Raw genomic sequence first — 25,609 nt, forward strand, 5'->3', positions numbered from 1 at the left:
GGGGAGGGGGCTCCTCCTCACACCCCGACACTCCCATCGCTACAGGCCGAGACGCGCAGCCGGTCCCATGAGCACCAGTGCGATGGTTTTGGGGGACGCGGAGCCCCCGCTGCCGGTGCTGGATCCTGGGCAGGATGGATCCTGCCTCCAGCTCGGCTCCAAACCAGCCCCGCCGCCCCCGCGGCCAGGGGGTGCACCCCACAATTCCACCCGAAAACTCGGGGCGCGCCAGCCCCGCGTCCCGCCGAGCCGGGCGCTACCGGGGACAGGACGGGACGGGCTGCCCGCTCCTGCGTCACCGGTGCCACCGGTGCCAACAACACCCCCCTCGCTCGGATCCGTGCGGCTGGGGCGCGTCGGCACCGAGGGGAGACCCGGGGGGGGGGTCGCTGGTCGGGGGGCCAAGCCCCGCTGGCGGTGCCGGCCATGGCGCTGCCCTTTGCCGCGCCCCCCCCGCGTCCAAACACGGCGTTACGCAAGCTCCGGAGCTCCCGTGGCCCGGTGCCCGTGCCCCCCCCGGGACGGGACGGGACAGGACGGGGTGGGGGTCCCGCTGCGGGAAGTACCCAAGCGTCGGGGGGGTGGGGGGTGACCCACAGGAGCCCCCCAGCGCGGGGAGGAGGAGGAGGCGGGGACGGGGGGGGGACACGGCGGCCACCCCGAGCGGGAGCGCCCGGATGTTGGCAAAACCCAACGGGGCCGCCCCGCGTCCCGGCGCCGGGGGGGGGGGTTCGCGCTTCGGGGGGGGTCGGTGGGCACCGGAGGGGCAGCGAGGGGCTGGGAGGGGGCGAGGGGCTGGGGGGGCGAGCTTAGCCACTCCCCCCCCTCAAAAAAACAAACAAGTAAGAAGGGGGATCAAAATCTTTGTTCGGGTCTTACCGGGGGCGCTCGGCGGCCGCCGTCGGCGCACGGGGCGGGGGGGGGGCGGTTCAAGGGGCCATGAGCGGCGGCGGGGCCGGGGGGGCCGCGCACAAAAGAAAAGTTGTTGTGGCTGCGGTGCGGCGGGGCTGGCGGAGCGGCGCTCGGTTCCCGTTCCCGTTCCCCTTCCTGGCCCCGGGCCACCCCCACGTCACCGCGCCGGGGCCGCGCAAGTTAAAGGCGCAACGGCACCGAAAGGCGCTGCTGCCGGGGGGGGGCACCGGGATGAGCCCCCCACACACCCCCCCAATCCCGGCCGTGGGGGCGATCGCTGCCGTCACCCCGCCGGGCCCCGGTGGGCCGCAGGGAGCGGCGGGGTGTGAACCTCCCCCCCGGTTGCTTCCCAAGAAATCCGCCCCCCACCCCCAAGCAGCCACAGATTCGTGGGGACCGGACCCGCCGCTGGGGCTGCGGGACCCTCGTCTGCACTCCGGACCCCCCCGCTGTCACCTGGGGGTGGCGGGAGGGGGGACGCTCGTCCCTCGGGGACCCTCCCCGGGGCGCTGGGGCCGCCCCGAGCCCGGCCAAGGCGGAGGGGTTCGGGGATTTTAAACCGGCCCCGGCGGCAGCAAAGCGCCCGTGGAGCGGGGGGGGGGCGGACGCGGCCTCCCGGGGGCGCCCGGGAGGCCCCGCGCTGGGCCCCCCCGCCTTCGTTGCCGGGCCCGGTGCGGGGCCGGCGGTGGGGGAACAAACCCCCCGCACCCCGAGTGTCCGTGTCCCCGTCCCCCGTGCTCCAGACCCCCGACCCCCCCAGTACCGCGTCCGGGGCCGCCGCCCCCCCGGCCGTGCCGCCGCCGCCCGGATTCAAACGGCTTCTCCCGCCCCCGCCGCTTCCCCATTGGTGGCCAGCGGGGTGGGGCGCGTCACGTGGCGGGGAGGACGAAGGGAAACTACCAATCCCGGCGGCCCCTCGTAGGCGCGCGGGTCTCGCGAGAGCCGGCGGGAGCGGGTTGCCGTGGCAACGGGGACGGGGGGGAGACGCGAGTGGGGAGGGGGCGGCGGCGGCAGGTACCGGGACACGGGGGGGGCAGGGGAGAGGGGTCCTGGGGGACACAGGGACACGGTGGGGTCAGGGGAGGGGGGTCCTCGGGGACTCAGGGACACGGGGGGGTCAGGGGAGGGGGGTCCTGGGGGACACAGGGACACGGGGGGGGTCAGGGGAGGGGTGTCCTGGGGGACACAGGGACACGGGGGGGTCAGGGGAGGGGGGTCCTGGGGGACACAGGGAGGGGGTCAGGGGAGGGGGGTCCTGGGGGACACAGGGACACGGGGGGGTCAGGGGAGGGGGGTCCTGGGGGACACAGGGAGGGGGCCAGGGGAGGGGGGTCCTGGGGGACACAGGGACACGAGGGGGAGTACAGGAACGGGGGATCCTGGGGGACACCCGTGGGGCCGGGGAGGCTTCTGGGGGACACGGGTGGGAGCCCAGGAGAAAAGGCGTCTGGTGGGGGGGGACACGCGTGGGGCCAACAGGGAAGGTGGGGTGGGGGGCGGTCCTGGATGACACGGGGACACGCATGGGGGTCCAGGGGAGGGGGCTCCTGGGGAAGGGGGGGACACGCGTGGGGTCCAAGGGAGGCAAGGGGGCTCCTGGGGGTGTAATGGGACACACGTGGGGCCACGGGGAGGGGGTTGCTCTGGGGTGTGTGGGAGTGGGGGGCACAGGACCCCACTCAGGGGGTGGGGACACACAAGGGACCCCAGTGGGGGACCCAAGGGCCCACAGTGGGGCAGGAGGGACATGTGTGGAGGGTGGGGGTGGGCACTGGGGTCCCGCTCTGCCCCACAGCACTGGGGGGCCAGGGAGATGCCAGCCTGGGAGGAGCGACCCGAGCTGGGCCCCCCCCTTGACTTCTCCTTCTGCAACATCAGCACCATCGAGGGTGGGTGCGACCGGACCCCCCTTCACCCGTGGGGCCCCCCCCACGGGACACTGTTCTCCGAATGGGACCCGCCATGGGACACCCACCCCGCCATGACCTCAGTCCCCTGTGGGACCCCCCTCCACGGGACAGCACCCCCCACCCCCATGACCCCCCTCCACCTGTGAGACCCATCCATGGGACCCTAGTCCCTCCCCATAGGACAAGCCCCCCCCCCAAATCCCATTTCCCCCACGGAACCCCCCCCACAGGACCCCATTCCCCCTATGGGATCCCCCCACCAGACCCCCCCACATTGGACCCTGCTCCCCCCCACAGAACACCCCCCCTCCCATGACAGTGGTCCCTCTGTGGGACCCCCCCACTGGACGCTTCTGCCCCTGGGGAACCTCCCCTCAAGACCCACCCCAATTCGATCCCCTGTTCCCCCCGCCGAGACCCACTCCACTATGGGACACGCCCCGCCATGGCACCCCACTCCCACTGGTGAACACCCCCGCCACGGCACCCTGGACCCCCCTCCCCCCATTCCTCCCATGGGACCCCCCCAGGACCTGCACTCCCCAATTGGGACCCCTCCCCATGGGACCAGCTCCCCCTGTGGGACCCCCACACACAACACTCTCCCACACACAATCTTTCTCACCCCATGGGACCCCCCCCATGACATCCCGTTCCCCCTGTGAACCCCACACTTCATGCGACCTCTTCCCTCACCAGGAACCCACCCTCCCCATGACACCCCCCACAGGACCCCACTCCCTCTGTGGGACCCCCCAACAGGACACCGCCCCATCCCACAACCCCACACCCTCCATGGGATTCTCCCCCCCCCAGAAGAATTCCTGCTCCCCAAGTGGGACCCCCACACATGATGCCACCCCCCCCAACGTCATCCCACTCCCCAAGTGGGACCCCCCCCCTCAACCATGGCCCCCCACTCCCACTGGTGAGCCCCCACACCCCCCATGAGACCCCCCCACCATGGGACACCCCCCCAGGACCTGCACTCCCCAACTAGGACTCCCCCGCCCCCCACAGAACCAGCACCCCCTGTGAGACCCACCCCGTCACGCACGGGACCCCCCCATGGGACTCCCCTGTCTCCCCCCAGATCTCTTGCAAACCCAGCCCCGTGCCGGCCCCACACCCCCCCGGCCACCCCCCCCCGCGCTGCGCCTCAACAACAACCAGCTGGGGGGGCTGGGGGAGCTGCTCCCCACCCTGCGGGGGCTGCGCCTGGACCCCGCGCTGCTCCGCTGGCTCGACCTCTCCTTCAACCGCCTCCAACACATCCACCTGGTACGGGGGCCCTGCCTCAGTTTCCCCACCCTGCCGGGGGGGTCCCAGGGTCCCCAGCTGATTTTGGGGGGGGTCCCGCAGGTGCTGAGCACCCTGGGGGCCCTGCAGAGCCTGCAGCTGCACGGGAATGACATCGGGGACCTGGGTGAGGTGGACAAATTGGGAGTCCTGCCCCAGCTGCGCCGTCTCACCCTGCACGGGAACCCCATGGAAGAGCTCAGGGGTTACAGGTAACCCCCCCCTTCCCCCCCCGGGAGACTGGGGGGGCCCCTGTACCCCACTGGACCTCCTGTGTCCCCCCGCCAGGAGCTACGTGTTGTCCCAGCTGCCACATCTCACCTCCCTGGACTTCAGCGCGGTGACAAAACAGGACCGCAAGGACGCAGCCACTGCCCAGCGCAGCAAGAAGAAAGGGGGGGCCCCGGGACGCAGGGGGGGCCCCCCGGCTTCGTAGTGAGGTAGGGACGCAGTGACGCCCCAGGGGTTGAGAGAGCTGGGGCACACGGGAGGGGACTGGAAGTCCCCAGGGTGTCACCAGCCCCCAGAGCTGCCCTGAGCCACCTGTTTGGGGAGGGGTGGTGGAACTTGTGTCCCCCCCATGTCACCCCCTGCCCAGGGGGAGACACTGGAAAAGGCGGGAAGGGACAAGGTGCAACATGGAAACAACAGCAGCACCCAGAGCCCCCCTGAGCTGCAGGGACTTTGTCCCAAGAGCTGTCCCCAAACAAGGCACATTCGTCCCCAAAATCCCCATCACCCCCTGCAGGAGGGGACAGTGGGACATGTCACCCCCCCATGCATCCAGGACAGAGGAGACAGGCACCGGCTGAATGTGGATTTATCTACTGTGGCCCAAAATAATAATTAAAAAAAAAACCCAAACAAATAAAGGTTCAAACATGTAAAAATGAGGGGCGGGGGCGGTGACAGAAGCCACCGGTCCCCCCCGCAGTGTCACCACTTGTGCCGGGGCCTCACCGTGCCGGCATTCCCTTTGTGCCATCCCGGCAAAACGCAGCGTCATGTGTCCCCCCGCCACGCACCCCCCCCCCCCGCCCGCCCCCCAGGAGGGAGAGGAAGGTCCCAGGGGGGGACGCGCCGGTGACAAGTGTGGTGGCGATTAGTAGCAAACGGGGCGTCTGTACAAGTTCTGTTGCGGTGCCATGAGGAGGAGAAATAAAGACCAAAAAGGGGAAAAAACAAAACAAAACAACAAACCAGAACCCCCCCAAAATGGTGCAGCGGGGGGGCTCAGGGGATGCCAAACTGTACAACCAGTTCTTCTTTGGCGTCGACGCGGATCTGGGAGAGGGCGCTGAAGGCGTAGGCAGCGATCCGGGACACCTGCGGGCGCCAAAACCCGGCCGGGGGGGTCGGTACGTCCCGCGGGTGAACCCCCCCCAGGGGGGGCGCTGAACCCCGTGACTCCACGGGGAGCAGCAACTGGGCTGGGGGGCCGGAGAGGCCCCCCCAAGCCCAGCGGGGAGTGAGTTCGGCCCTGGCAGGCAGGGAACGGGCAGCAGCAGCTGCTGCCTGTGCTGGGGAGTGGATCTCTAGGGCGACGCTGCCTGCGCTGCCTGACAGCCCCCCCGCTGCCTGGTCATCCCTGGCATGGCTACTGTGTCCCCACGGTGTACTCACTCCCCTGGCATGGCCACCGTGTCCCCACAGTGTACCCACTCCCCTGGCATGGCCACCGTGTCCCCACGGCATCCCCGCTCCCCCGGCACGGCTGTGCTGAGCTAAGGACAGTGGGAGCAGCCACCAGGACCTGCCCGGGGCTCTGCAGCACAGCCAGGCTGCCAAAACCAGCAGCCACCAGTGCCCCCGGCGAGCGGGGATGTCACTGCTGCCCCCAGGGAGCACCAAGGGGACCCCAAGCTGTCCCCAGCCCCTCACCTGCTGCAGGTCTGCAAAGGGGACAGGGTCGCTGGCCAGGACTTGGTGCGGCTGGTTGGTGAGAGACGGCAGCAGCGGCAGCTTCTTCCAGTGCGGCAGCGAGCTGCTCAGCATGGCCAGGCGCGTGCTGCCGGGGGACAGCGGTGACAGGTCAGTGCCGGGACACAGGGACAAGCGCTGGGATGTGGGGATGGGCGGGGAAGCGGAGCCGGGCCCACCTGTACTGCCGCGCTCGGTCCATGTACTCGTGCTGCTCCATGCCCTGTGAATCCGCAGCTGACACGTCGATGATGTTGCTGTGGAGACACAAACCAGCGGGTCCCACTGGGGGTTTGTCACATCTCCCCCACCCCCGAGGACAAGAAAGGCCTTGAGATGCTGGAGAGAGTTGAGAGAAGGGAACGGAGCTGGTGAGGGGCTGGAGCACAAGTGTGATGGGAGCGGCTGAGGGAGCTGGGGGTTCAGCTGGAGAACAGGAGCTGAGGGGAGACCTTCTGATCTCTGACCTGCCTGAAAGGAGCTTGGAGCCAGGGGGGTCGGGCTCTGCTCCCCAGGAACAAGCGCCAGGACCAGAGGAAACGGCCTCAAGTTGCGCCAGGGGAGGTTGAGGTTGGATCTGGGGAACAATTTCTTCCCCAAAGGGCTGTGGGGCATTGGAACAGGCTGCCCAGGGCAGTGCTGGAGTCACCATCCCTGGAGGGGTTGGACAGACGGACATGAGGTTCTCAGGACATGGGGCAGTGCCAGGGCTGGGTTATGATCGGATTCCATGATCTTGAGGGGCTTTTCCAACCCAAATGATTCTGTGATTCTCTGCAATCTTCCCAAGTAGCCACAGAGAGGTGAGGGGTGGCCCATCCCCTGGGGACCCCGTCATGCAGCCCCTCACTCGAGCGACCCAAGCGCCCCCCACCCCAGGGACAGCAGAGCGCTCCCCCAAAGGGGACACCACACTGCTGTCCCCATGGACTCACTTGCTCACCCCACTCTGCTTCCCCAGCCCCTGTCCCCCAGCCTGCGGGTCACCCCACATCCAGAGGGGCTCAAACCGGAGCTGGGGGGAGCTGTGTGGGGCTTACATGGCGGTTTTGGCGAGGATGGAAGAGAGCATGGCCTGCTCGTCGGTGCGCGCCGAGGGGAGGCTGTGGTAACTCTGCTCGGCGCCGTTCAGCACCTTGGGGGGGGTGGCCGCTGGCTCCAGCAGCCGCTTTGTCTCTTCTTCCTGGGAAGGAGACAAATAGCAAGAGGAGGCTCAGCCCCGGTGTCACCCCAGCTGTGCCGAGGTTGTGCCCGGGCTCTTTTTCCTCAATTCCCCTGTTTTTTCCAGCCTCCCCACCGGAATATCCCAAACACGCCAGTACCAACCGACCCGAAAACACGGGGCTAATGGGGACACACCCATTGCATCCCCAACCCACCCGTCGTGGCATCACCCCCCACCCAGACTCACCAAATCCCCAGGTAGGTGAACCCCCCCGCAAAGAGGGGGCTCTCAGAGGGAGCAGAACCACAGGGCACGCCCCCCCCCCGCCAGTTTTAGGAATGCAGAGCCCCCAAACGTCACTCAGGTCCCATTCAGACCCCCACGGCTCAGCCACTGCCTAGGCCCCCCAGGGATGAGCTGTCAGGGACCGACTCCATGGGAGGGACACGGGGATTAAGTTTCCGCAGGACAGGTGACAGCTCCAGTTTTGCAGGAGCCGTTCGGCGGGGACAGTGACGCTGCTGCCCCAGGAAGGAGCCGCTGGCACGGATCCCACCGCGGGGGCTGCAGGGTCGGGGGGACCAGGACGTGTCACCCATGGGGAGAAACGGCAAGAAAAAGGGACATTAAGGAAGTGACGTGCAGGAAAACTCTGGGAGTGGAAATAATGATCGGAGGGAGAGGGGTCACGGTGGGGACGGGACCACTGGGCTCCTTTGGGGACGGTGACAGTGGCTCCGGAGCCACCGGACCCGGTGCCAAGCAGGCACCACCGCCCCGGGGGGTTCGCACTGGAGTCCCCGGCTCCTCCGTCCCCTCCCGGCCGAGCAGCACCGGGGCCACGGCAAGGCCAGGCCTCTCTAGACCCGTGTGGGCACCGGCAGGACCAGCCGGGCCGGGAGGCGGCGGCTCCGCTGCTGCTGTCACGGGGCAGCCGAGACTCCCGGAGCCGCTTCCTGGAGAGGACCGGGGGTGGGGTCCCGGGAACGCCCACCCTGGGAGCACCGGGAGGGGCCCGGGAGGGGCCAGGGAGGGAGCGGACGGGCCGCCCCCCGTGTCGTGTCTCCACCACGGCGGGGCCGCGGCCTACGGGACAGGCCGGCGCCTACCGGGAACGGGCCGCACCCCCCCAAGCCCAGCCCACGGCGCCGGTCCCCGCCGGCCCCGGGCTTCCCGCGGCGGCCCCGGGCGCACCTGGTCGGAGGCCTCGGCCTCGCTGCTGTAGCAGCAGCCCATGGCGAGCGGCGGCGGCCCCGGCGCTGTCCGGGAGGGGCCCGGCCGCCCCGGTCACGTGAGGGGGGAGCGGGGGGCGGAGCCACCGCCCCGCCGGCCTCGTGACCCGGCGTCACGTGGCTCGGCGCAAAGAGCCAATGGGGAAGGGAAGGTGCGCGCCGCTTCCCCGCCCCGCCTGAAGGCGGCGCCGTCGCGCGGCGGGCGGCCAATCAGCGCGCGCGCGGGTGGGGAGGAGGAGGCGCGCGCGGGGTTTCTTCGTCGCGGGGTCGCGCGCGGGCGGTGTCACGCGGCCGTGGGCGGCGCGCGCGCGTGACCGGGCGCCGGTCACGTGGGCGCTGGCACGCGCCTCCCCCCCCACCCCCGCGCGCGCGCGTGTGTGTGTGTGTGTGCGCGTGGCGCCCGGGGCGGGGGCGCGCGGGGCTGCGCGTGCGCGCGGGTGTCGCCCCCGTGACCCCCCGGTGACCCCCCGGTGACCCCCCAGTGACCCCAGTGCCCCTCAGTGCTCCCAGTTCTCCCATTGCTCCCAGTAACCCCCAGTGAGCCCCCAGTGCTCCTAGTGCCCCCCGATGTTCCCCCTAGTGCCCCCAGTGCTCCCAGTGACCCCCAGTTTCCCCAGTTCTCCCATTGCTCCCAGTTCCCCCAGTAACCTCCCAGTGGCCCCCAGTGAACCCCCAGTGCCCCCAGTGTTCCCCACTAACCCCCAGTGCCTCCCGGTGACCCCCCAGTGCCCTCCAGTAACCCCCCAGTGCCTCCCAGTGACGCCCCCTCAGTGGCCCCAGTGCCCCCCACTATCTCTCCAGTGCCTCCTGGTGACCCTCCCAGTGCCCCCCAGTAACCCCCCAGTACTCCCACTGCAGCCACTCCTGTATCAGGCCCCAGTCCCAGTATGGGGACCCCAGTCCCAGGATCAGCCCCCAGCCCCAGTATCAGCCCCCAGTCCCTGTACGGGGACCCCCCGGCCCAGTTCCCCTCCCCCGTCGGTAACTGGTCCCCAGTAATCGGAGCCGCCGCAGCCGCGGTGCCACCATCAATAATTGAGCGGCAGCGCCGGGGCTGCCGGCCCAGCGGCCTCTGCCTGAGTCTGTGTCCTGGATCCTGCATCCCGCCTGGCCCCGGCATCCCGCCTGCCCCCGGCATCCCGCCTGCTCCCTGCCTGCCTCTGCCTGAGTCCTGATCCTGCCTGAGTCCTGGATCTTGAGTCCTGGAGCCTGTGTCCTGGATCCTGAGTCCTGGATCCTGCCTAAGTCCTGATCCTGTGTCCTGATCCTGCCTGTGTCCTGTGTCCTGGATCCTGCCTGAGTCCTGATTCTGAGTCCTGGATCCTGATCCTGCCTGAGTCCTGAGTCCTGAATCCTGAGTCCTGGATCCTGAGTCCTGATCCTGCCTGTGTCCTGGATCCTGTGTCCTGGATCCTGAGTCCTGAGTCTTGATCCTGCCTGTGTCCTGGTTCTGAGTCCTGGATCCTGTCTGAGTCCTGATTCTGAGTCCTGGATCCTGATCCTGCCTGTGTCCTGGATCCCGTGTCCTGTGTCCTGGATCCCGGGTCCTGTGTCCTGGATCCCGGGTCCTGATCCTGCCTGTGTCCTGGATCCCGGGTCCTGTGTCCTGGATCCCGGGTCCTGATCCTGCCTGTGTCCTGGATCCCGTGTCCTGTGTCCTGGATCCCGGGTCCTGATCCTGCCTGTGTCCTGGATCCCGTGTCCTGTGTCCTGGATCCCGTGTCCTGTGTCCTGGATCCCGGGTCCTGATCCTGCCTGTGTCCTGGATCCCGTGTCCTGGATCCCGTGTCCTGTGTCCTGGATCCCGGGTCCTGGTCCTGCCTGCACTCTGCCTGCCCCTGCCTGCTCCCCACAGCCAGCTCACAGGTGGGTGCCACCCCGGCTCTGTCCCCTCCGTGTGGCTGGGGACACCCAACAGTGCAGGGCGGGCGCAGGTTTTGGGGAGCAGGATACGGGATGCACGCTTTGGGGTGCATGTTTTTGGGTGCAGGTGTTGCGGCAAGGGTGTCTGGCACAGGTTTTGAGGTGCACATTTTGAGTTGCAGGTTTTGGGGTGCAGGGTGTGGGGTGCTGGTTTCGGGGCGCAGGGTGTGGGTGCAGATTGTGGGGTGCAGATTGTGGGGTGCATGGTTTTGGGTACGGGTGTTGAGACGAGGGTGTGTAGCACAGGGTTTGGGGCACAGGGTTTGGGGTGCAGGGTGCACATTTTGCAGCGAAAGTTTTGGGGTGCTGTTTTTGGGGCACAGGGTGTGAGGCGCAGGTTTTGAGGTGCACATTTTGGGTTGCAGGTTTCAGGGTGTTGGTTTTGGGGTGCAGGGTGTGGGGTGCACGTTTTGGGGTGCAGGTTTTAGGGCACGGGGTGTGCCACAGGTTTTGGGGTGCAGGGTGTGGGCGCAGATTTTGGGGTGCACATTTTGAGAGGCACGTTTTGCGGCACAGGTTGAGGAGGGGCAGGGTGCACATTCTGGGATGCAGGTTTTGCGGTGCATGTTTTGGGGCACAGATTTTGGGGCACTGATTTTTGGGCACATTTTGGGTGCAGGGTGTGGAGTGAGGGTTTTGGGGTGCTGTTTTTGGGGCATAGAGTGTGAGGCGCAGGTTTTGAGGTGCATGTTTTGGGGTGCAGGTTTTGAGGTGCAGGGTGTGGGTGAGGATTGTGGGCTACAGATTTTGGGGCACAGGTTTTGGGGTGAGGGTGTGTGGCACAGGTTTTGGGGCACAAGGTTTGGGGTGCACATTTTGGGGTGGAGGTTTTGGGGAGCAGGTCATGGGGTGCGGGTTTCAGGGTGAAGGTTTGGAGGCAGACGTTTGGGGGTTTGTGGTGCACATTTTGGGGCACAGGTTTTGGGGTGCAGATTTTGGGGCACATGGTTTAGGGTGCAGAATGTGGGGTGTAGGTTTTGGTGCACAGGTTTTGGGGTGCAGGGTGTCTGGCACAGGGTATGAGGCACAGGTGTGGGGGTGGGTTTTAGGGTGCACATTTTGGGGCACAGGTTGTGGGGTGCAGGGTGTGTGGCACAGGTTTTGGGGTGCAGGGTATGGGGTGAACGCCTTGGGACACAGGTTTTGAGGTGCACATTTTGGGGCACAGAGTGTGGGGTGAGGGTTTTGGGGTGGTTTCGGGGCACAGGTTTTGAGGTGCACATTTTGGGGTGCAGGTTTTTGGGTGCAGGGTGTGGAGTGAGTGTTTTATGGTGCACATTTTGGGGCACAGGTTTTGGGGTGCAGGGTGTGGGGTGCATGTTTTGGGGTGCAGATTTTGGGGCACAGGTTTTTGTATGCAGGTTTTGCGGTGCCGCACATGGGACGCAGATTTTTTTGGGCGCCCATTTTGGGCCGTAGGGTGTGGGGTGCAGAATTCGTGGCACGGGGGCAGCAAAGCCACAGGCTGCGCCAGACGGTTCCTCCCAGCGCCACCCCCTTCCAGCTCATGCCCCGCGTGTCCCCACCACAGCAGCTCCCCAGGGGACCCCCCCCGGTCATGGTGTCCCCGGCCATCGCTCTGGCCTTCCTCCCGCTGCTCCTCACCCTCCTGCTGCGCTACCGGCACTACCTGGCGCTGCTGTACCGCGCGGTGCTGCGGGTCTGGCTGCGCGACCGCCTGAGCGGCGTCCCCCGCGAGCACCGCGCCTTCCAGTACCTGCTGGCGCACGCGGTGCCCGGCGACCCACGGCACATCCTCAGCACCTTTGACCGCTGGAGCTGCCATCACGAGCACCTGAGCTGCGTGGGGCCCGTCAAAGGTGAGAGCAGCCGATGGCACGGCCGCGGCACCACTGGTGTAGCTGTGGCACTGCCAGCGTGGCCGTGGCATCACTGGGACAGCTATGGCACTGTTGGCATGGCTGTGGTATCATTGGCATGGCCACAGCACCAATGGTAAAGCTGTGGCGCCATTGATGTGGACATGGCATTGTTGGTATGGCCATGGTATCATTGGCACAGCTGTGGCACTGTTGGCACAGCCCTGACACCATTCGTTTGGCCATGGCACTGCTGGCATGGCCATGGCATTGTTGGAATGGCCATGGCCTGGTTGGCATGGTCATAGCACCATTGGCACAGCCATGGCACTGTTGGCACGGCAGTGGCACTGTTGATACGGCCATGACGCCATTGGTGTGGCAATGGCACTGGTGGCATGGCTGTGGCATCATTGGCATGGCCACAGCACCAATGGCATGGCTATAGCACCGCCAGCTTAGCCATGGCACTGCTCGCGTAGCCATGGCATTGTTGACATAGCCATGGCATCATTGGCACAGCTATGGCACTGTTGGCGTGGCCATGGCACTGCTAGTATGACCATGGCATGGTTGGCATAGTCATGGTGTCATGGGCATGGCCATGGCACTGTTGGTGTGGCCATTGCACCAACGGCACAGCCATGGCACCATTGGTATGGCCATGGCACTGTTGATACAGCCATGACACCATTGGTGTGGCCACAGCCCTGCTGGCATGGCCATGGCATTGTTGGTACAGCTGTGGCACCCCTGGCACAGCCGTGGCACCATTGGCATGGCCATGGCACTGTTGGTATGGCCACAGTATAATTGGCACGGCAGTATCACCATTAACAGGGCTGTGGCATTGCTGGCATGGCTGTGCCGGCGTTGATACGGCCGTGACACCATCAGCACAGCCATAGTGTCATTGGCACCGCCATGGCTCTGTTGACCTGGCCATGACACCATTGGTGCAGCCACGGCACTGGCCATGGCATCATTGGCGCAGGTGTGGCAGCACCAGCATGGCCATGGCACCATTGACACAGCCATGACACCACTGGTGAGGCCGTGGCACTGCTGGTATGACCACAGCACTGTTGGCACAGCCACGGTGTCATTGGCACAGCTGTGGCGCCATTGGCGTGGCCATGACATCATTGGCACAGCCATGGCACTGCCGCTACAGTCACGGCACCAGATCAGGACTTTGTGCCCCCAGTGTGGACCCAAGTGCCAGGGGGACATGGGGCAGGGACAGGGGGACAAGGGAGCTCTGGCACAACCATTCCCCTCCTTCCTGCCCCTCTGGGTGCCAGGGAAGCCCCTGGGGAGGGGAGACACGGGGCAGGGTGACACAGCCCCCAGTGTCCCCGCCATGTCCCTGAGGACTTGGTGGCACCGCAGGGCGGATCGTGGAGCGGCTGCTGGCGGAGCGGGCACCGCGGCGGGTGCTGGAGCTGGGCACCCACCTCGGCTACGGCGCGGTGCTGCTGGCAGCAGGGCTGCCGCCGGGCGCCCGCCTCTACACCGTGGCGGTGGAACCACAGCACGGCGCCGTGGCTGAGAAGGTGATCCGGCTGGCCGGCTTCGACGAGCGCACGGTGAGCACCGGGGCGGGGGGAGGACAGCGGGGGGACCCCGATACAGCAACGCTGAGTGGGATCCGGCACAGGTGGAGCTGATCGTGGGCCCCACGGATGTGGTGATCCCACGGCTGCGGCAGCACCACGGCCTGGCCCAGGCCGATTTCATCTTCATGGATCACCGCAAGCGCTGGTACCTGCGGGACCTGCAGCTGCTGGAAACTCACCAGCTGCTGGCGCCGGGGGCCACCGTCCTGGCCGACAACGTCCTCTTCCCCGGCGCGCCCCATTTCCTGCAGTACGCCAAAACCTGCGGCCGGTACCGCTGCCGCCTGCATCGCGCCAGCCTCGAGTACTTCCCCGCCATCCCTGACGGCATCGCTGAGCTGCGCTACGGTGGAGACGGCGACCCGGTGCCCAGCGGGGACACCGGGGAGCGCCGGGGCCCCCATTAAACGGGGTGCGCGGGGCCTTGTGCCCGTTTCTGAAAAATTGAGTTTATTAAGAAAATAGGCCACGTGCTCCCCCGGCAGCTTCACCCCGCGCCCCACCCGGCACCAAAACACACCCCGGGGTTCCGACACCATGCAGGGGGCTCAGGCTCCCCCAAACCTCCGGCTCAGATCATCCACTGGTCCTGGTCCTGCTCTGCCCCCTCCATGTCCACCTGCAGTGGGGAAACGTTTGAGCCCCCCCAAAGCAGAGCGTGGATCCAGGGGGAGGCGTCTCCCCTCCCCCAATTTACCTCGTTAATCTCCCCGTCGTCGGGCGACTCGTTATAATCATTCATCTCGTCCATGTCCTGCATGTCCTCGTCGTCCTCCGAGTCCTCCTCACTGTCCTCATCGTCCTCGTCATCCTCCTCCTCCTCCTCGTCGTAATGCTGCGGGGACAGCAGCTCCAGCGCCTCGCCAGGGGGTGGGACATGACCCCCACAGTGTCCCCCCACCTCGCACAGGGCTGGGGGACACCCCGTCCCCTCCCCGCAGCACCGAACCCACCTCAGATGCTGGTTTCCCAATGGGCACCAGGTTGTTGTCCTTCTCAGCGATGCTCTGGAGCTGGGGGGGTAAAATGGGGAGTAAACAGGGAGAAAAATGGGGGCCAAGGGGGGTTGAGCACCCTGACCCCCTCCAGTGCTTCCTGCTGGCAGACAGAGCCCAAACACAAAGTTTTGGGGTTTTTACACCAAAAAAGTAACCCAAATTCGATGCATCTGTTCAGCCAGATGAGCACAAGCGCTGCCGGTAATTAAAGCTCAATTAAAACCCTCCCCCCACCCCCCAACAAGAGGGACTCAGACCCACCCAAGCACTGGGGGTTTAATTACTGATTGAAATGATTTTATTTAATTGCAATAATTTAATCACCTAGATACTTTAAAAACAAACCAAATAAAAAAAATTGAAACATTGAAACAGGTGGATTTTGCCCCATACTCAGGGCCGTGGCGCCCAACCACAGAGCAGAAATCACCACCCGTCTCCCTGTGGAGGAGGTTAATTAATTAATGAGGAACTGCTCAAGGATTCTTGAGCCAGCAGCAGGAGCCAGGAGTAAAAAGGTGGTATTTGTTCAGGGTAACTTCTTTCCCTTCTGAAATGAGCATGAGGGAGGAGAAGCAAATTAGAAATTATTGTCCAGCCTGGCCTGGGATGTCTCCAGGGATGGTTCAGCCACCACCTCTCTGGCCAACCTGGGCCAGGCTCTCACCACCCTCAGGGCAACAATTTCTTCCTCATGTCTGGCCTGAATCTCCCTCCTTCAGTTTAAAACTATCACCCCTTGTCCTATCACAACAGGCCCTGCTGAAACATCTGTCCCCATCTTTCTCAGTGGTGGATGCCCCATCCCTGGAGACATCCCAGGCCAGGCTGGACAGGGCTCTGAGCAACCTGAGCTGGTGCAGATGTCCCTGCTCATGGCAGGGCGGGCACTGAGGGAGCTCTGAAGGTCCTTCAACCCAAACCATCTGTGATCAAAGGGGTGGGAGAAGGGGAAAGACAGACTATTTTATCATCAAACCCGTGTGAGATGCTGTTCCCAGCAGACACAGCCAAGGGTCACCTTGCTGCACGAGTTATGTCACAGCCCCCAGGACGTTCCATCTCACACTCCCACAATACATCGCCTGTTGATTAGAAGTAGAAATAATTCCTTGGAAATAAGTTGATTTTAATCTTGGGTGACCACTTTATCATGGAATGTCCTGAGCTGGAAGGACCCACAGGATCATGGAGCCCAACCCCTGTCCCTGCACAGGACACCCCACATGTCACCCCGTGTGTCTGAGGACGTTGTCCAGTCTCTTCTTGAACACTGTCAGGTTGGGGCCGGGACACCTCCCTGGGGAGCCTGTTCCAGAGTCCAGCACCTCTGGGGGAAGAACCTTTTCCTCATGTCCAACCTGACCCTCACCTGCCGTTCCCTCAGGTCCTAATGGACCCACAGTGGTGACCGCGGCTCGACATGGCTTCTCGCTGTCACCTTCCCGGTGTGGCCATGGGACATGTTGTAGGTCACTGCAGTGATGGCTGCTGAGACCATCCAGAGCTCCTCAACACAGGCCGGTTGCTCCTCATCCTTGGAGAAAGGGGAGCTGGGGGGAACCAGGGTGTCCCCTTTATTCTCTCCATCTATTTTCACGTCCACTTTACAGGTGGGGACAAAGCACGGCTGCTCCACATGCTTGGGCAGCACAAACCTCACCCCTGCAAAGACTGCCGTGGGGTTGCTGGGTGTCTCCAACCCAGTAACCGAAGTGCCGGGAGATTCCTCAGGGGTGGGATCTGCTGAGCAGCCACCAGGGCAGGAAACATCCCCCTGGACCTGGTGAGACCACATCTGGAATATTGTGTCCAGTTCTGGGCCCCTCAGCTCCAGAAGGACAGGGAACTGCTGGAGAGAGTCCAGCGCAGCCACGAAGATGCTGGAGGGAGTGGAGCATCTCCCGTGTGAGGAAAGGCTGAGGAGCTGGGGCTCTGGAGCTGGAGAAGAGGAGACTGAGGGGTGACTCATTCATGGGGATCAATATGGAAAGGGGGAGTGTCAGGAGGATGGAGCCAGGCTCTTCTCGGTGACAACCAGTGACAGGACAAGGGGCAATGGGTGCAAACTGGAACACAGGAGGTTCCACTTAAATATGAGAAGAAACTTCTTCCCGGTGAGGGTGCCAGAGCCTGGCCCAGGCTGCCCAGGGAGGTTGTGGAGTCTCCTTCTCTGCAGACATTCCAACCCGCCTGGACACCTTCCTGTGTAACCTCAGCTGGGTGTTCCTGCTCCGGCGGGGGGTTGCACTGGATGAGCTTTCGAGGTCCCTTCCAATCCCTGACATCCTGTGATTCTGTGACCTGGCTGAATTGGGGGGGATGTGCTCCAACATGGGAGGCTTGTAGATGGGAATCTTGTACCCAGAGCTGGTTTAACAGCGGCTGAACACGAGCCAGCGTGTGCCCAGGTGGCCAAGAGGCCACAGGATCCTGGCTGGGACCAGCACTGGTGTGGCCAGCAGGCCCAGGGCAGTGACCGTCCTGTGCTGGGAATGGGGAGGCCAAACCGCAAACCCTGGGGGCGGTTCTGGGCCCCTCGCACCAAGAAAGGCCTTGAGGTGCTGGAGCGAGTTGAGAGAAGGGAACGGAGCTGGTGAGGGGCTGGAGCACAAGTGTGATGGGAGCGGCTGAGGGAGCTGGGGGTTCAGCTGGAGAACAGGAGCTGAGGGGAGACCTCCTGATCTCTGACCTGCCTGAAAGGAGCTTGGAGCCAGGGGGGGTCGGGCTCTGCTCCCCAGGAACAAGCGCCAGGACCAGAGGAAACGGCCTCAAGTTGCGCCAGGGGAGGCTGAGGTTGGATCTGGGGAACAATTCGCTCCCCCCCGGTCCCCCGTTCCCCGCCCCACCTCGCTTACCCAGGCCTGGTGCTGCTGCTCCTGCTGCTGCAGTTCGGTCTCGTCCACGCACGGCCGGTCGAGGTTGAACCACAGGGACTCGGTGACGCGGGGCAGCAGCGACGGGAACAGCGTGGACATGGCGGGGGACGCGACGCGGCGGCACCGGCCGGAAGTCGAGGACGCCCCGCCCTGCGCGGAGGGGAGGCCACGCCCACAAGGAAGCGGGGAAGGGGGCGTGGCCAAATGAGGGGCGGGGTCAGCGCAGCCTGATTGACAGCTGGAGGTGTCCGCCCCCCCCCGGGACACCCAACCCGGGCATCTGGGACCCCCCCCCCGGGCACGTCTGTGACTCGTTGGGTGGCTGTGACCCCTCCATAGGCATCTACAACCCTAATTGGGGGGTACCTGTCCCCCCAGGGCAGCTGTGAGCCCCCCCGGGCACGTCTATGACTCGTGGGGGGGCTGTGACCCCCCCATGGGCATCTGCGACCCTAATTTGGGCGGGTACATGTCCTCCCAGGGCAGCTGTGACCCCCCCCGGGCACATCTGTGACTCGTTGCGGGGCTGTCACCCCCCCATGGGCATTTGCGACCCGTGGGGTATCGGTGACTCAAACGGGGGGGTATCTGTGACCCCCTTCCACACAGGGCACCTGTGACCCCCCCCGGGGCATCTGTGACCCCAGTTGGGGGGTGCCTGTCCCCCCAGAGCAGCTGTGACCCCCAGGGGCATACCTGCCCCCCTCCCCATCATGTATCACCCCAGGGGTACCTGTGTCCCCCCCGGGGCTATCTGTGACCCCAATGGGGTATCAGTGACCCAAATCGGGGGGGGTACCTGCCCCCCCCAGGGCAGCTGTGATTCATGGGGGGCACCTGCTGCATGGGGGGGGGCGGTATCTGTGACCGCCCCGGGGGGACATCTGTGACCCCAGTGCAGGGGGTGCCTGCCCCCCCAGGGCAGCTCTGACCCACAGGGTATCAATTACCCCAATGGGGGGTATCTGTGACCCCCCCCAGGGCATCTGTGACCCCCTGGGGTATCTGTGACCTCAATGGGGGGTCAACCTGCCCCCCCCGGGCAGCTGTGACACCCCCGGGGGTTCCATGTGACTCGTGGCGGGGTCTGTGACCCCCATGGGGTATCCGCTGCGCCCCCCCCGTCATCTGTCACCCCTGGGTACCTGCCCCCCCGCGGGTATCTGCGACCCATGGCGTATCTGTGACCCCAATGGGGGGGATCCTGCCCCCCCCCGGTGTCAGGGCCCGGTGCCACCTCCCCGCCGTGTCCCCCCCCGGCAGGAGGGACGGACAAACACCCGTGAGTGGATTTTGGCCGCCGCTGCCCCCAGCGCGGCGCTGGGGGAGGGATCCTGGCTCCATGCGGGGCCTGGCGGGGAGACAATCCCGGGCCTTGTCCCCTCCTCGGCGGCCAGTGACGTCCCCCGCTCGGTGGCCAAGGGCTGGGCCGCGCCGTGACCTCCGCCACGAGCTGCGCTCCCCCCGCCGCACCCGGCACCCCCAGGTAGGAGCCAGACCCCGCCAAAGGGCCGGCGGTGACAATGTGACACTGTCGGGACACCGCCGTGCGCCGCCACGTGCGCCACGGGGGACTTTGTCCCCGCCGTGTCCCTCGGGGTGCCGCCGCGGTGACCCCCCCACTTCGGCAGGGCCATGGCGGCCGCGCGGGCGCTGCTGGCGCTGCTGGCCTGGCCGGTCAGCACCGGTGTCACCGGCGCGGTGACAAGGGACTCGCTGCTCAATGTCTGCATGGACGCCAAGCACCACAAGACGGAGCCGGGGCCCGAGGGAGAGCTCTACGGGCAGGTATTGTCCTTGTCACCCCCCCGCACACCCCCGTGTCACCCGCCGGGGGGTCCCCTGCCTGTCAGCTGCTGCCACCTCCCTGTGGTGTCACCTGGGGGTCCCTCTGCCCTGTCACCTGCTGCCACCTTCCCATGCGGTCACCGGGGGGTCCCTGTGCTCCATCACCCACCCTGTGGTCTCCAGGGGGGTCCCTCTGCTCTGCCACCCAGTGCCACCTCCCCGTGGTGTCACCTGGGGGGGTTCGTCTCCCCTGTCACCTCGTGTCACCTCCCTGTGGGATCACCGAGGGCGTCCCTCTGCCCTGTCACATGCTGCCACCTCCCTCTGGGGTTACCGGAGGGTTCATCTGCCGTATCACCTGGTGCCACCTCCCCATGTGGTCACCGGGGGGTCCCTCTGCCCCGTCACCCACCATGTGGTCACCGGGGGGGTCCCTCTGCCCCATCACCTGCTGCCACCTCCCCATGAGGTCACTGGGGGAGCCTCTCTGCCCCGTCACCCATTGTGGGGTCACCAGCGGGGTCCCTCTGCCCTGTCACCTGCTGCCACCTCCCCATGGTGTCACCTGGGGGGTCTCTCTCCTCTATCACCCGCTGCCACCTCCCTATGTGGTCACTGGAGGGGTCCCTCTATCCCATCCCCTGGTGCCACCGCCCTGTGGGGTCCCTCTGCCCCATCACACGCCATGGGGTCAGCGGGGGGTCCCTCTGCCGCATCACCCACTGTGTGGTCACTGGGGGGTCCCTCTGCCCTGTCACCCGCTGCCACCTCCCCATGAGGTCACTGGGGGTTCCCTTTGCCTTGTCACTCACTGTGGTGTCACTGGGGGGGTCCCTCTGCCCTGTCACCTGCTGCCACCTCCCTGTGGGGTTGCTGGAGGGTTCATCTGCCCTGTCACCTGGTGCCACCTCCCTGTAGGGTCCCTCTGCCCCGTCAGTGTACCTCTGCCCCGTCAGTGTACCTCTGCCTTGTCACCTGCTGCCACCTCCCCATGGAGTCACCGAGAGTGTCCCTCTGCCACGTCACATGTTGCCACCTCCTCGTTGGGTCCCTCCGCCCCATCACCAGCTGCCACCTCCCCATGTGGTCACCGGGGGGGTCTCTCTCCCCTATCACCCACTGCCACCTCCCTATAGAGTCACTGGAGGGGTCCCTCTGTCCCATCCCCTGGTGCCACCTCCCTGTGGGGTCCCTCTGCCTCATGACCCACTGTGGGGTCAGCAGGGGGTCCCTCTGCCCTGTCACCTGTTGCCACCTCCCTGTGGTGTCACCTGGGGGTCCCTCTGCCTGTCACATGTTGCTACCTCCCCGTTGGGTCCCTCTGCCCCACCACCCAGTGCCACCTCCCCATGAGGTCACTGGGGGCTCCCTCTGCCCTGTCACCCACCATGGGGTCACCAGGGGGTCCCTCTGCCCTGTCACCTGGTGCCACCTCCTTGTGGGGTTACTGGAGGGTTCGTCTGTCCTGTTAGCCAGTGCCACCTCCCCATGGGGTGCATTTGCCCCATTGCCTGGTGCCACCTCCCCATGTGGTCACTGGGGGGGTCTCTTTGCCGTGTCACCCATCGTGGGGTCACCAGGGGGGTCCCTCTGCCCTGTCACCTGCTGTCACCTCCTATCCCTGCAGTGTGCCCCGTGGCGGGACAACGCGTGCTGCACGGCCAACACCAGCGTGGAGGCCCATCGGGACCAGTCCTACCTGTACAACTTCAACTGGGACCATTGCGGGGCCATGTCCCAGAAGTGCAAGCGTCACTTCATCCAGGACACGTGTCTGTATGAGTGTGACCCCAACCTGGGGCCATGGATCGACCAGGTGGGGGCACCCCCGGTCACTGGGTGAACTGGGATGGACTGGGATGGGCTGGGCTGGATGGGGATGGACTGTGATGAATTGCGATGAACTAGGCTGGACTGGGATGGACTCAGATGGACTGGGATGGATTGACATGGACTGGGAGGAACTGGGCTGGACTGGGCTGAACTGGGATGAAGTGGGCTAGACTGGGATGAACTGGGATGGACTAGGATGAATTGGGCTAAACTTGGCTGAACTGGGATGGCCTGGGCTTGATTGGGCTGCACTAGGCTGAACTGGGCTGGCCTGGGCTGAACTGTGCTGGACTGGGCTGCACTGGGATGAACTGGGCTGCACTGGGATGAACTGGGCTGGACTGGACTGGATTAGGATGGACCGGGCTGGACTGGGGTGAACTGGGATGGACCGGGATGGCCTGGGTTGGACTGGGATGAACTGGGCTGCACTGGGATGAACTGGGCTGAACTGGACTAGGATGGACTGTGCTGGACTGGGGTGAACTGGGCTGGACTGGGATGGGCTGGGAAAGACTGGGATGGACTGGGGTGAACTGTGCTGGACTGGGATGAACTAGGCTGAACTGGGATGGCCTGGGATGAACTGGGCTGGACTGGGCCGAACTGGGCTGCACTGGGCTGGACTGGACTGGATTAGGATGGATTGGGCTGGACTGGGGTGAACTGGGATGGACTGGGATGGCCTGGGTTGGACTGGGATGAACTGGGCTACACTGGGATGAACTGGGCTGGACTGGACTAGAATGGACTGTGCTGGACTGGGGTGAATTGGGATGGACTGGGATGGGCTGGGAAGTACTGGGATGGACTGGGCTGAACTGGGCTGCACTGGGATGAACTGGGCTGGACTGTGCTAGACTGGGATGAACTAGGCTGAACTGGGATGGCCTGGGATGAACTGGGCTGCACTGGGCTGGACTGGACTGGATTAGGATGGATTGGGCTGGACTGGGGTGAACTGGGATGGACTGGGATGGCCTGGGTTGGACTGGGATGGCCTGGGTTGGACTGGGATGAACTGGGCTACACTGGGATGAACTGGGCTGGACTGGACTAGAATGGACTGTGCTGGACTGGGGTGAATTGGGATGGACTGGGATGGGCTGGGAAGTACTGGGATGGACTGGGCTGAACTGGGCTGCACTGGGATGAACTGGGCTGGACTGTGCTAGACTGGGATGAACTAGGCTGAACTGGGATGGCCTGGGCTGGACTGGGCTGCACTGGTGAGCACTGGGCCGTGTCCCCGGGCAGACGGACACCAGCTGGCGCCGGGAGCGCATCCTGCACGTGCCGCTGTGCCGCGAGGACTGCGAGCAGTGGTGGGATGACTGCCAGGACAGCGTCACCTGCAAAGCCAACTGGCACAAGGGCTGGAACTGGACCTCAGGTCAGCGGGGGGCACAGGGACACCCCCGCCTCGGGGACACCCCCACCTCGGGGACAGACCCCCAGTGTGTCCCCAGTCACCCGCCGTGTTGCTGCAGGGGAGGCGGCTGCGTCCCCAACCCCAACTGGATGTGTTTGGTCTGGGGGGGCTGGGAGTCCCTGTGGGGTAGGGGGTAACAGGGGAGGCTCTGGCAGTTGGGTGGGGGCCCCCCAAGACTAAAAGGGACCCATCTGGATAAGCCGATAAGCCCCCCCACACCAGGGAATGCCACCCCTATCCCAATCCCCCTCACCTCTTTTCCCACCCTCGCTGGTTGTGAGTCTGGGGGGTGTGGGGTGATGGGGGGTGCTGGCAGCTGGGTGGCGTCCTCCCGATGTCACCCCCCCCAGCAAAGTCAGCAGGAGCCACCAGGACCCAAATAACCCCCCTACACCCCAGGCAATGTCATCCCCTATACCAAAACCACCCCCCTTTCTCAACCCTCCCCGCTGGCTGTGAGTGGGGCTGGGGGGATCCTCATGGGGTGGGGGGTGACAGGGGGTGCTGGCAGCTGGGTGGGGGCCCCCTCAAAGTCAACCCCCCAAGGTCAACCCCTCAGGGTCAAAAGGGACCCACCAGGACCCCAATAACCCCCCCCCACACTGGGGAATTCCACCCCCTACCCCAAAAACACCCCCCCACACTTCTCCCGTCCTGTTTGTGAGTCTGGGGGGGTTGAGGGTCCCCATGAGGTGGGGGATGACGGGGGGTGCTGGCAGCTGGGTGGGGGCCCCCCCAGTGCAAATTCTCCCCGGACAAAGTCAGCAGGACCCACCAGCACCCCAATAACCCCCAAAGCCCAAGTGGTGCCACCTCCTATTGTAAAAATAGGACCCCCCCCGCTCCCCCGCAGGCACCAACCAGTGTCCCCACGGCGCCATGTGCCAGAAGTTCAAGTTCGTGTTCCCGACCCCGGCCGACCTGTGCGAGGAGCTCTGGTCCCACTCCTACCGCTACACCACCTACCACCGCGGCTCCGGCCGCTGCATCCAGATGTGGTTCGACCCCGCGCTGGGGAACCCCAACGTCGCTGTCGCCCGTTTCTACGCCCTTGGTGCCGCCCCCCCAGTGCTGCCCCCGCTCCTGCTGGCCCTGCTGCCCCCCGCCCTCCTGGGCCTGCTCTGAACCGTGTCCCAAGTGTCACCGGCCGCTGTCGCCCGCCCTGCATGCGGCTGGTCAATAAACGCTCCTGCCCAGCTGGGGGTTGGGGGCTCGGGGGTTGGGGGGGAGGGAGCCGTGTTTATCCATACGGACCCACCAGTGTGTGGTATCGTTCCCCCCTGGACCCACACACCCAACAAAGTGGGGGGCACAGGGGTCCCTGCTGCTGGGACCCCCTCCTCACGGCTCTTGGGGGGTCCTGGCTTTGTGTGTCCCATGGGGAGTGCCCTGTCTTGGGGGGGTGGATGTGGGGTGCACTGTCCCCAGGGGGGAATAACATGGGCTGCCCTGTGGCGTGGGGGGGATTTGGGGTGCACTGCCCGCAGGGGGAGAGGGATATGGGGTGCACTGTCCCGGAGTGGGGATTTGGGGTGTCCTGCCCCGGGGATCGACACAACATGGGGTGTCCCATCTAGGGGAGCAGATGCGGGGTGCACTGTCGCGGGTGGGGGAAAACTTGGGGGGCCTTGTCCTGGGGGGGGGGATATGGGGTGCACTGTCCTGGGGTGGGCATTTGGGGTGTCCTGCCCCGGAGGGGAACACAACGTGGGGTACCCTGTCCCGGCCGGGGTTGTGGGGTGCGCTGCTCCAGCCAAGGAGCCCCCGGGCCATGGGGGGATCCCCGGTGCCAAACCGGGCCGTGTGCCCCCCCTCCTCTGAGCCCCTAGCCCTGCTCCTGCCCCCCCGATGTGCCATATCCCCCCGGTGTCCCTCGTGTTCCCGGTGCTCCCCATCCCCTCGGTGCTCTCCGCCTCCCGGTGTCACCCGTCCCCTCGAAGTGCCACATCCCCTCGGTGCCACCGCCCGACCCCCGAAGCTGGTGGCCCCCGGTGTCCCCCGTCTCCCCGGGTGTCCCCCGCCGCCTCGATGTGCCACAACCCCCGATTCTGCCCGCCCCATGGTGTCCCCCGTCCCCCGGTGCTTCCCGTTCCCCCCGGGAGCCGCTGCCCGCCCCGTGGTGTCCCCCGTGTCCCCGGTGTCCCCGACCCTCCGGTAACACCCGTCTCCTCGGTGTCTCCCGTCCCTCCGGTGCGTCACATCTCCCCGGTTCTCTCTGCCTCCCGGTGCCACCGCCTGCCCGCCGGTGTCCCCCGTCCCCGCGCTGTGCCACATCCCCCAGTGCTGCCCGTCTCCCCGGTGCTGCTGCCCGCGCCCTGGTGTCGCCCGTCCCCCCGGTGTCCCTCGAACCCCGGTGACCCCATCTCCCCGGTGCCACCCGTCCCCCCGGTGGTGCCCGACCCCCCGGTGTCCCCCGGTGCTCCCCGTCCCCTCCGCGCTCTCCGCCTCCCGGTGCCACCGCCCGTCCCCACGGTGTCCCCGTCCCCGCGGTGTCCCCGTCCCCGCGGTGTCCTCGTCCCCCTGTGTCCCCCGTCTCCCCGCCGACCCCATCTCCCCAGTGTCAACCGTCTCCCTGATGTCACCCGTCCCCCCAGTGCTGCCCGACCCCCCGGTGTCCCCCGATTCCCCGGTGTCCCCCGACCCCTCGGTGTCCCCCGGTGCTCCCCGTCCCCTCCGCGCTCTCCGCCTCCCGGTGCCACCGCCCGTCCCCTCGGTGTCCCCCGTCCCCACGGTGTCCCCCGCCCCCTCGGTGTCCCCCGTCCCCACGGTGTTCCCCGTCCCCACGGTGTTCCCCGCCCCCTCGGTGTCCCCCGTCCCCACGGTGTTCCCCGTCCCCCCGTTTCGCCACATCCCCCGGTGCTGCCCGTCCCCCCGGTGCC

General features: G+C 65.9%; 6 protein-coding genes across 7 annotated transcripts in view; 3 read left to right on the forward strand and 3 right to left on the reverse strand.

The window, feature by feature from the left end:
- LOC135988764 (gastrula zinc finger protein XlCGF26.1-like) overlaps positions 1 to 25,609 on the reverse strand; it is a 129,858-nt gene that overhangs the window by 58,272 nt on the left and 45,977 nt on the right. The window lies entirely within an intron of this gene.
- LRRC51 (leucine rich repeat containing 51) lies at positions 940 to 4,557 on the forward strand. Its single transcript, XM_065653870.1, is given in 10 exon segments — positions 940 to 1,244; positions 1,246 to 1,489; positions 1,491 to 1,566; positions 1,569 to 1,690; positions 1,692 to 1,883; positions 1,886 to 1,926; positions 2,722 to 2,801; positions 3,916 to 4,103; positions 4,185 to 4,333; positions 4,410 to 4,557. Coding segments are annotated over 10 exon segments (1,545 nt in total).
- Positions 4,925 to 8,532, reverse strand: LAMTOR1 (late endosomal/lysosomal adaptor, MAPK and MTOR activator 1). Its single transcript, XM_065635309.1, has 5 exons — positions 8,401 to 8,532; positions 7,082 to 7,224; positions 6,221 to 6,298; positions 6,003 to 6,129; positions 4,925 to 5,447 (listed from the first exon to the last, which is right to left on the reverse strand). The coding sequence occupies exons 1-5, from the start codon at positions 8,440 to 8,442 to the stop codon at positions 5,355 to 5,357; spliced, it is 483 nt and encodes a 160-aa protein (XP_065491381.1). The 5' UTR covers positions 8,443 to 8,532; the 3' UTR covers positions 4,925 to 5,354.
- LOC135988903 (transmembrane O-methyltransferase homolog) lies at positions 10,184 to 14,269 on the forward strand. 2 transcript variants are annotated; one of them, XM_065635263.1, is made up of 4 exons: positions 10,184 to 10,304; positions 11,893 to 12,181; positions 13,574 to 13,770; positions 13,842 to 14,269. In XM_065635263.1, the coding sequence occupies exons 2-4, from the start codon at positions 11,920 to 11,922 to the stop codon at positions 14,205 to 14,207; spliced, it is 825 nt and encodes a 274-aa protein (XP_065491335.1). In that variant the 5' UTR covers positions 10,184 to 10,304; positions 11,893 to 11,919; the 3' UTR covers positions 14,208 to 14,269. The 2 variants fall into 2 exon arrangements, with proteins under 2 accessions (XP_065491335.1, XP_065491345.1); XM_065635273.1 differs by having other exon boundaries at positions 11,896 to 12,181.
- On the reverse strand, positions 14,235 to 17,816 carry ANAPC15 (anaphase promoting complex subunit 15). Its single transcript, XM_065635324.1, has 4 exons — positions 17,657 to 17,816; positions 14,754 to 14,813; positions 14,498 to 14,635; positions 14,235 to 14,419 (listed from the first exon to the last, which is right to left on the reverse strand). The coding sequence occupies exons 1-4, from the start codon at positions 17,774 to 17,776 to the stop codon at positions 14,372 to 14,374; spliced, it is 366 nt and encodes a 121-aa protein (XP_065491396.1). The 5' UTR covers positions 17,777 to 17,816; the 3' UTR covers positions 14,235 to 14,371.
- LOC135988912 (folate receptor gamma-like) lies at positions 18,955 to 23,919 on the forward strand. Its single transcript, XM_065635286.1, has 5 exons — positions 18,955 to 19,163; positions 19,309 to 19,465; positions 21,093 to 21,281; positions 22,556 to 22,691; positions 23,584 to 23,919. The coding sequence occupies exons 2-5, from the start codon at positions 19,313 to 19,315 to the stop codon at positions 23,853 to 23,855; spliced, it is 750 nt and encodes a 249-aa protein (XP_065491358.1). The 5' UTR covers positions 18,955 to 19,163; positions 19,309 to 19,312; the 3' UTR covers positions 23,856 to 23,919.

Source organism: Caloenas nicobarica, chromosome 1 (genome assembly GCF_036013445.1).
Source record: "Caloenas nicobarica isolate bCalNic1 chromosome 1, bCalNic1.hap1, whole genome shotgun sequence".
Taxonomy (NCBI): Eukaryota; Metazoa; Chordata; class Aves; order Columbiformes; family Columbidae; genus Caloenas; species Caloenas nicobarica.

Coding starts and splice junctions, on each gene's coding strand:
- LOC135988903 (XM_065635263.1), top strand. CDS start 11,920: ATGGTGTCCCCGGCCATCGCTCTGGCCTTCCTCCCGCTGCTCCTCACC. Junction 12,182..13,573: donor CTGCGTGGGGCCCGTCAAAG/GTGAGAGCAGCC, acceptor GTGGCACCGCAG/GGCGGATCGTGGAGCGGCTG. Junction 13,771..13,841: donor CCGGCTTCGACGAGCGCACG/GTGAGCACCGGG, acceptor GATCCGGCACAG/GTGGAGCTGATCGTGGGCCC.
- LOC135988912 (XM_065635286.1), top strand. CDS start 19,313: ATGGCGGCCGCGCGGGCGCTGCTGGCGCTGCTGGCCTGGCCGGTCAGC. Junction 21,282..22,555: donor TGGGGCCATGGATCGACCAG/GTGGGGGCACCC, acceptor GTCCCCGGGCAG/ACGGACACCAGCTGGCGCCG. Junction 22,692..23,583: donor GGGCTGGAACTGGACCTCAG/GTCAGCGGGGGG, acceptor GCTCCCCCGCAG/GCACCAACCAGTGTCCCCAC.
- ANAPC15 (XM_065635324.1), bottom strand. CDS start 17,776: ATGTCCACGCTGTTCCCGTCGCTGCTGCCCCGCGTCACCGAGTCCCTG. Junction 14,814..17,656: donor AGCAGCAGCACCAGGCCTGG/GTAAGCGAGGTG, acceptor TTACCCCCCCAG/CTCCAGAGCATCGCTGAGAA. Junction 14,636..14,753: donor TTGGGAAACCAGCATCTGAG/GTGGGTTCGGTG, acceptor CTGTCCCCGCAG/CATTACGACGAGGAGGAGGA.
- LAMTOR1 (XM_065635309.1), bottom strand. CDS start 8,442: ATGGGCTGCTGCTACAGCAGCGAGGCCGAGGCCTCCGACCAG. Junction 6,130..6,220: donor GACCGAGCGCGGCAGTACAG/GTGGGCCCGGCT, acceptor GTCCCCCGGCAG/CACGCGCCTGGCCATGCTGA. Junction 5,448..6,002: donor CCTTTGCAGACCTGCAGCAG/GTGAGGGGCTGG, acceptor TGGCGCCCGCAG/GTGTCCCGGATCGCTGCCTA.